At 41.3% G+C, this 9297-nt stretch overlaps 1 protein-coding gene across 1 annotated transcript; it reads left to right on the top strand.

Annotated features, from left to right (window-relative positions):
* Positions 1-7843: 7843 nt before the first annotated feature.
* Positions 7844-8956, top strand: LOC128114650 (putative sperm motility kinase W). Its single transcript, XM_052744815.1, has one exon. The coding sequence runs from the start codon at positions 7844-7846 to the stop codon at positions 8954-8956; it is 1113 nt and encodes a 370-aa protein (XP_052600775.1).
* Positions 8957-9297: the final 341 nt, after the last annotated feature.

The raw sequence follows: 9297 nt of genomic DNA, 5'->3' as shown, positions 1-9297 counted from the left end.
GAGTAGAGCAGGGAAGAGAGAGCGAGAATGGGTTCCATGGCTGGCATTTTTTAAGGCTCAGATTGTGTGAACACTTACGTTGTCGCCAGCGCCCCTAATGACTTAAGACGCAAGACCCCCAGGAGTGAGGGCATGATCCTTACACCTACTATATAAACCCCTGCCTGACCATCATAGACGCCATATTCATACAAGGGAAGTGTCATGTTCTGATTTGTGGGGAATGGCGGGAGGGAAGAGGGGGGTCTTTGATTGTTGTGTAAAATGAACAAAAAATTTTCTTATTAAAAAACAACCTAAGTTAAAAAAAAAAAGAAGAAGAATCCAAAGGAATCTGAACAAAATTTAAAAAAAAGATTATCCACCATGATCAAACTGGCTTCATCCCATAGATGTATGGATCATTCAAGACACATCAATCAATAAATATGATCCACAGTACAAATATTAAAACACATAACCACATATTCAACTCATTAGATATAGAAAAGGCCTTGGGAAAAAATCCAATACCCCTTCATGATAAAAGTCCTGAAGAGATTAGAGATACAAGGGCTTTCCTAAACAGAATAAAGACAGGCTACAGCAAGTCGAAAACCAACATCAACTTAAATGGAGAGTAATTCAAAGCAATTCTACTAAAATCAGTAATGAGACAGGTTTTCCACTCTCTCCATCCCTCTTCAATATAGTACTTGATGTCTTAGCTAGAGCAAGAAGACAACTGAAGGAGATCGAGGGGACATAATGGGAAAGGAAGAGGTCAAGGTAGCTTTCTTTGCCAATGATATCATAGTATACATAAGTGGTCATAAAGTTTCCACTCAGAAACTCCTATAGCCGAATCACACATTCAACAAAGAAGCTGCATACAAATTAACTTACAAAACTCAGTAGCCCTCCTATTTAAAATTGAAAAGCCAAATGAGAAAAAAAATCAGGGAAACAATACCATTCGCAACAGCCTCAAATAATATACAGTAACTCTGGGTAAAACTAACAAAGACATGTATGAGTGAAAAAAAGAAAAAGAAGATATCAGAAGATGGAAAATCTCCCATGCTCATGGACCAGTAGGATTAATATAATAAAAAGAGTCATCCTACCAAAACCAATTTACAAACTCAATACAACCCCCACTAAAAGTCCACAGCATTTTTTCACAGATCTTGAAAGGACAATTTTCAGCTTCATATGGAAAAACAAAAAACCTAGGATTGCTAAAAGAATCCTGAGTCATAAAATAACTGTAAGAGATACAACTATTTTTTTATTTTTAGTTGGACTACAGAGTTATAGTCATAAAAACAGCATGGCATGAACCCCAAAAGACATGTGCTGATCCATTTAATCGAATTGAAGATCAAGATACATAGCCACACACCTATGGCAACCAGATTTTTGAGAGAGAAACCAGAAACACACACTGGAAATTAGACAACATCTTTAACTAATGCTACTGGTCAAACTGGATGGCTACATTTAGAAAAATCCAAATAGATGCATATTGATCACCCTGCACAAAACTCAACTGGAAATAGACAAAAGATCTCACCATAGAAAAAGATAAACAGAACCTAATGAAGATAAAATGGAGAATAGCCTTGGACTCATTGGCACAGGAAAACTTTCTGAAGAGAGAACACTGTTAGTACACATACTAAGATCAACAATTAATAAATTGAACTCATGAAACTGAGAAGCTTCTGCACAGCAAAGGACACTGTCCTTCAAAGTGTCAGCCTAAAGAAAAGGATACATTTTCACTGACTACACATCCAACAGAGGGATATATACATACATATATATATATATATATATATATATATATATATATATATATATATATATATATACACAATATATAAAGAAATCAATAACTAGATATCAAAAAACCCGAAAACTCCATCTAAAATGGGGTACACCTAAACAGAATTTTCAAAGGGAGAAACTCAAACGAATGTGAAACACTTAAAGGAATGTTCTGAAGTCCTGCATGAATGATGGGAGTTCTGTAAAACCAATTGCTAAATGGTCTTATTAATAAAAAAAAGTCCCTGAGCCAGATGTTGTGGTCAAAACTGAGAGATCAGAGAAGCACAAAGGAGACAGCCACGTTCTGACTGCTAGAAAATCCTCAGCAAAGAGAGAGCTACTTCCTGTATATTCACACCTATATGCCTTTCTGTGCTCTGTCACCTTACTTCCTCACTCCTCCCAGCTACATCACTTCCTCTTTCCACCCAGCTCTATCACTTCCTGTCTGTCTGTACAGACCTCCAGACCTCTTTGGTTAACTACCACTGGGATTAAAGGCATGAGCCACCACACATGGCTCTGTTCCCAGTGTGGACTTGAACTCACAGAGATCCAGATGATTCTCTGCCTCCTGAATGCAATGATTAAAGGCATGTACTACCACTGCCAATGCCTGACATCTTTGTTTAATATATTGGCTCACTTTTTACACTAATCCCCAAACAAGCTTTATTGAAGTGCACCAATAAAATATCACCACAAAGTTCTTAGTAGGCTGATCAACTCTGGTGCCATCAGGGCCCAGATCCAGTGCTTTGAGTCCATCAATCCCAACAATTACTCTATCTACAAGCTGCTGGAACACTTGGAGGAGCAGGTCTTGCAGAACCAGTTGTCAACCCTAAATAGCCCAGGACCTAGATGCACCTGCCAGACCCTAACTGGGGATGATGTGCTATGGCAGCACTGCTTGAACTGCTGGGAGAACTACCTGGTGGTAGCAGGGGGTGGGGTAGGACAGTGGCACTTCCTGCAGACTACAAGCATAAAGGTAGAGCCTGGCAAGCCTTGAGGAAGACAACATCAAGGAAAGTTTGTTTAGCAGCCAGGAATTAACAAGGAACTTTCCACCACAGCCCACTAACCACCAACCCAAAGCCCAGCCTGACTACAAGTTCACACTGAGTCTGGGCAATAGCAGGATATCCAAGATGAATCCAAGAGGTGATCCAGTGTAGGCAAATTAATAAATGGTCTTATTAATACAAAACACAGAGCCAGAAATTGGGGTTAAAGCTGAGAGTTCAGAGGAAAACGACAAGCCGCAAGACAAACTCAACCACCCTCTGCTTCCAAAGAGACCACTTCCTGTATACACACACCTATATTCCTTTTTCTTCTGCTAACTCATTTCCTCCCTCTGCCCAGATACATCACTTCCTCTTCATGCCCAGCTCTGTCACTTTCTGTCTGTCTGTACAGACCTCCAGACCTTTATGGTTCAATAGTGTTGGAAATTAAGGCATGTGCAATCACTTCTGGCTCTGTTCCCAGTGTGGCCTTGAACTCACAGTGATCCAGACAGATCCCTGACTCCTTAGTGATAGGATTAAAGGCATGTGCTATCATTCCCTGAATACTATGTCTAATATAGTGGCTGGCTTTTTCCTCTGATCCTCAGATAAAATTTATTGGGGGACACAGATAAAATATCACCACAGTCCTGTATTTATGGTTAAAAAAAAAAAAGAAAACCAAAAAATACCAGGTAGTGGTGGATCTGGGCTTTAATCCCAACATTCTCAAGGCAGAGGCAGGCAGATCTCTGTGGAGTTCAAGGGCAACCTGGTTTACAAATGGAGTTCCAGGAAAACCAGAGCTGTTACAAAGACAAACCCTCTCTCCAAAACAAAAGATAAAAAAAGAAAACAGACCAATGACTAATTACATTGAATATTTGCATGTAAAGCTTATTGGGCACAAAAATATACTGTGTGTCACTATGCAGTTTTCCAATGTCCTTAAGGTCTGAGTGCAAAGGTGAGAGCCTAAAATCTTCAAATTAAATCAGGAAGCAGAGAGAGCTAATGGAGAAGGCTAGGCTAGTTATTGACCTTAATCTCAAGGACAATCCCAGTGATAGACTTCTGCCACTGTGAAGGCTATTTTTGGTTGTCAACTTGACTGCATATGGAATGAACTACAATCCAGAAATGGAGGACACACCTGTGAGAGATTATGTTTTGCTTGGTTTCTTCTGGATCAAGAGCAGGGAAACACCTATCTTTAAGGAGGATCTCTAGGTGTTAAGACACACACCTTTAATCCAGATCTTGAGGCAAGAAGACACACCTTTAATTCTGGCCACACCTTCTGCAGGAAGAGTATATAAGGACATGGAAGAAGGAGGCTTTTGCTCATTTCTCCCTTGCCCTTGCCTTGTTACCAAGCCCATTCCTTCAGTGGAATTCGGTCCTACTTCTTTGGGATTCAGCATATACTGAAGACCAGTCAAGAAATCCAGATTTGTGGACCAAGCCTCTCCTGGATTCATCAACTTTCAGTTCAAGTCAACCATTGTTGAGTTAGCTGGACTGTAGCCTGTAAGTAATTCCAATAAACTCCAGAGAGAAAGAGGAAGAGGGAAATTGAATCATTGTCTAAGTTACTCTGTTGTTATTGACCACTCCATGGCTATACCACCTTATGTTCCCCAAATAGGCCAAAACCTGATGGTCAAATGCCCAGACTGTAGGGACATTTCTCATGCAAACTACCACAGTGGTTTTGTTAACCTTATCTCAGGCCTTTTGAGCGCTTGGTGTCCAGTAGCTAGTGCTGCTTGGAGAGTTGTGGAAGCCACAGAGGTGAAGCTTTCTAGGAGTAAGTCACTGGTGGATAGAGAACTCCTAATGCAATGTCACAAGACACCTAACAACCCAGCTCTATAAGGAACTAGATGTTCCCAGACCTTTGGTTTCTAGGTCTGTTGAAAGTGTGAGTGCAATAATCCCTTTGTCCCAGGAATTGATTCTTAAGTGGGACTTGATCACAGTCATGGTAAAAAATAACAGGGACTCTGTTATGGTATAGAAGCTGAGAATAAACAATCTGACAAGTCATGATTGGCTGGTTGCTTATGGTAAAATTGCAAAGAGGCAGTATGAAGAATACTAGATACTAGTCCATAAGGGGCACTGCCTGCAGCTGGGCCTTGTGCTTGTACATTGGAGTCACTGTTGAATGCCTACACAGCATGGAGAATGGAACAATGGTCCTGATAGATTTGGAGTTCTCTAATCAATTGGACCTCAATATAGTGAGGATGTTGCCCATTTTGTTGGTTTTGCTTCCTGGGATTTATGTTTGCTGTTTGATATTTATATTTATAATGTTGGTTTTTGTTCTAAGGTTAATTTGTGCCTGTATTGTCCCATTCTTCATTAATTGTTATCCTATTTCATTTTTGAAAATTAAGTCTCTTACTTCCATTTTGATTCTTTTTCCCTGTATATAAACATATTTAAGTATATGTCACATATACTCAATTCATTTATACCATGTGATGATATATTGTGTACCCTAATAAAATTTGCTTGAAGATGAGAGAAGAGAAAAAGCCACTAGATTAAAAATAGAGACCAAGCAATGGTGGCACATACCTTTACTCTTTGCACTCAGGAGTGCTGTGGGATGTTCTGTATGGCAAATGTGTTGCTAATTAGTCAATAAATAAAACACTGACTGGCCATTGGCTAGGCAGGAAGTGTAGGTGGGACAAGGAGGAGAATAAAGCTGGGAAGTGGAAGGCTGAGTCAGACACTGCCAGCTGCCACGATGAGAAACAGCATGTGAAGATGCCGGTAAGCCACGAGCCATGTGGCAAGGTATAGATTTATGGAAATGGATTAATTTAAGCTGTAAGAACAGTTAGCAAGAAGCCTGCCACGGCCATACAGTTTGTAACCAGTATAAGTCTCTGTGTTTACTTGGTCAGGTCTGAGCGGCTGTGGGACTGGCAGGTGAGAGAGATTTATCCTGACTGTGGGCCAGGCAGGAAAACTCCAGCTACACAGGAGGCAGAGATCTGTCTGGATCTCTGTCAGTGCAAAGCCACCCTGAACTACATGAGATTAAATCAGTCTAGGAGAGAAACAGAGCCAGGAAATTCTGGGGCACACCTTTAATCCCAGCACTTGGGAGCTCATGCCTTTGCTTGGGAAGCACCTATGTCTTTAATTCCAGCACTAGGAAGGAAGTGATAGCTGGGAAGAGAAAAGTATAGAAGGTATGAGGAGACAGGAACTAAAGCTTTTCAGGCTGAGGAGTCTTAGAGCTAAGACTTGGCAGTGGTTTGTTCCTTTATCTCTCTGATCTTTCCGCATTTACCCCAAAATCTGGCTCCAGGACTTTTGTAAAAAGACCTACTAGATTTTGTACTACAAAACTTTTCCATATATGCCTGTACTTCACCTTGATCATATTGCCCTGCACTATTTCAGTACCCCTACCACAGCTTTGTGACTGATACTATGACTTTTACTAGAGCTCAGCCTCCTCCTCCTTCCTCATGACCCAAAGAAGACAACATATATCCTATTTCTGTTTGTGGACCTGCCTTGTCTCACATAAAACTACATCTAGTTTTAGCTTTTTCCTTATAACACAAGAGAACACTAGTCATGGTGCTGAGTGTGGACCATTCTCCACAGTCTCCTTACTCGTTATGATGTTTTCCAATTTGATTGTTACTAATTTTACTTCTCATGCTCCTGGGTGAGGCCATTTTGATTGTGAATGAGGGGCTCTTTAGTGTGTTGCTGAGATGGATGTGAAGTATCAAAGACTTTCATTAATGATTTTCCAATCTATATTCATCAAGGAAAGCTGTTTGTACTTTCTTTATTCATTGAGCTTATTTGGTTGTGGGCTCAGGGTAATACCAGCACTGAGATCAGTTTGAATACCGTTCCTTAGCTTTCTTTTTCATGAGTCTTTTCTGTAACATTGGTGTTTGTCTTAATTGGGGTTTCTTTTGCTGAAAAAAAAAAGCTATCCATGACGAAACAATAAACAAACAAACAAAAAACACAGAAAAATAAAGTTGGGAAGGAAAAGGTTTATTCAGCTTATACTTCCAAGATGGTTGTTCATCTCCAAACAAAGTCAAGACAGCAACTCAAACAGAGCAGGCTTCCGGAGGCAGGAGCTGATGCAGAGGCCATGGAAGGGTGCTGCTTACCTGATTGCTGCCCCTGGCTTACTCAGCCTGCTTTTTGTAGAACCCAGGACCACCAGCCCAAGGATAGCACCACTCACAATGGACAAGTGCCTCCCCCATTGGTCACTAGTTGAGAAAATGCCAGACAGCTGGATCTCATGGAGTCATGTCATCAACTGAGGTCCCTTCCTCTCTGAGGACTCTAATTTGTGCCAGGTTGACCAGCAAGTTCCCAACACAGTGTTCGTTCTTCTCCAAAGTTTTGAGAGATTCTGGGAATCCAAGAAGCCTGGGCTCTACTTGGCTTGAAGCCATTTTTGTTACCAGCCACACCTGTGGCTTATGACTCGAGTCTTAACTGTTTTTCTTTTATCTTATTTTAATAGTCATACACATCTATGAATTCCTTTCATATTTTCTAATTTTCTGGGGTCTAGGAGTTGAAACAAACGTGAAAGATCCTCTGGACTGTAGTTTTTAGGACATAACCTCTCTTTTTTTCTCCTGTAAGTTTGTATCTTCAATCTCTTGATCAGTTTGGGCCAGGATTTTTCATTTTGATATATTCTTGAAAAATGACCAAGTCATTCTATCTCTGATCTCAGTCTTTTCCTTTGCACATATAAATCAGCAATTCCATCTTTGACCTTTACTATGATTCCTCATCTAGTGCTTGGAGGTTGTGTTCTTCTAGTGTTTCTATGTCCTTGACCTGCATCATTAGATTGTTTGGGATGTCCCACATTCCATGACAGAATTCATAGCACTAAACATCCATTCTGAAAATGCATTTATTTTTGTTTCAGGTATTGTTAGTTCAGGAATTGCCAACAAGATAAAGTGATTGAAATGGAGTTGAACATCATGGCCAGCCGTTTGGAAGAAAACATCCTTGAAAAGGATTTCAGGATCTTAACATCTCTAGGCTTTGGTGGATTTGGGGAGGTGAAGCTTGCCTGCCACCTTTCTACACATACACAGGTGGCTGTCAAGGTCCTGGAGAAGGAAAAGAATTCCCTGGCTCGCATCAACACTGAAGTAGAGATACTTCAATCTGTGGAACACAGAAACATAGTTCATTTCTTTCATGTTATTGACACAAGTACAATAACTTACCTGATCATGGAATATGTTCCAGGAAAGGATCTGTTTGTGTTCCTCGGGGAGAGGCATTTTCTAGTGGAGGATGAGGTTAGACCAATATTCCAACAGGTCGTTTCAGGGGTTCATTTTCTCCACCATAAACGAATTGCCCATCGTGATATTAAATTGGAAAATATCCTTATTGACGAAGCTGGCAATGTCAAGCTTTGTGACTTTGGTATGGCCAGACAGCTGGCAGAGGGGCAGATGTTGGAGGGAGTCTGTGGCTCCTTGCTCTATTTGGCTCCAGAGATTTTGGCAAGGAAACCCTATGATGGATTGGCGGTAGATATGTGGAGCTTGGGAGTCCTCCTACATGTACTGGTCACAGGACAATTTCCATATGAAGAAACCACCTTTGATGGTATGTACAGGGTCATCACCACCACAAAGTATCCCATTCCCTACCACTTGTCAAAACCCTGCATCATTCTCATTGAACAATTACTCATGGTCCCCAGCAAGTACAGAATAACAATATGTCAGCTCCAGGAAAGACCATGGCTGGGCAACATCAAAGAACATGCAGCACCTGCAACTAAGGAAATCCTTCCCAAGATCATGGAGACCATGTGCACCATGGGCTATACCCATGAGGAGATTGTATCATCTCTGAAACACAAGAAACTAAATAACTTAACGGCAACCTTCAATATCCTCAAATACAAACTGAGCTGTGGGAACAGCCATCAGCAGAATCAGGATCCCTGCTTAAATGGCAACCCTGTAGGTGCTCTTTGGCCCCTTCTCCCCTTGAAGAGAAGAGCCAGTGAACCTGCCTTTCCAACAAGTATGGGAGATGGGAAGAGACGCAAGATACACCATGCTCAATAGATACTCAAGCCAGGAGAAAAAGCCCTGTTCAGATGAAACTGTCCCACAAGCAGATGTCCCGATGGCTAATGTCATCAACAGTGCTGCAGGACACATTGCAGTCAACAGGAATTCTGTGGAGAACCTGCCTGGTGATCTCTCCTCAGGTGAATCAGCCCCGGATTGAACACACACATGGTTTCTGAACATAGGCTTCTCCACAGAGGAATCATTCATGGGGCCCAACACATCCAATGACCAGCCCCAAGATGAACCTACAACAACTGGATCCATGTCACTCAGGGGCTGGAAGCTGATGAAGAAGAGAATTTCCCAGGCACTGAGAGCACTGTTTTCCTGCT

The sequence above is a fragment of the Peromyscus californicus genome, unplaced genomic scaffold (assembly GCF_007827085.1).
Source record: "Peromyscus californicus insignis strain IS unplaced genomic scaffold, ASM782708v3 Scaffold_19__1_contigs__length_69161282, whole genome shotgun sequence".
Taxonomy (NCBI): domain Eukaryota; kingdom Metazoa; phylum Chordata; class Mammalia; order Rodentia; family Cricetidae; genus Peromyscus; species Peromyscus californicus.
This window is presented reverse-complemented; position numbering and strand designations above follow the sequence as displayed.

What these genes read in the sequence shown, in the direction of transcription:
- LOC128114650 (XM_052744815.1), top strand. Translation starts at nt 7,844, where the DNA reads ATGGCCAGCCGTTTGGAAGAAAACATCCTTGAAAAGGATTTCAGGATC.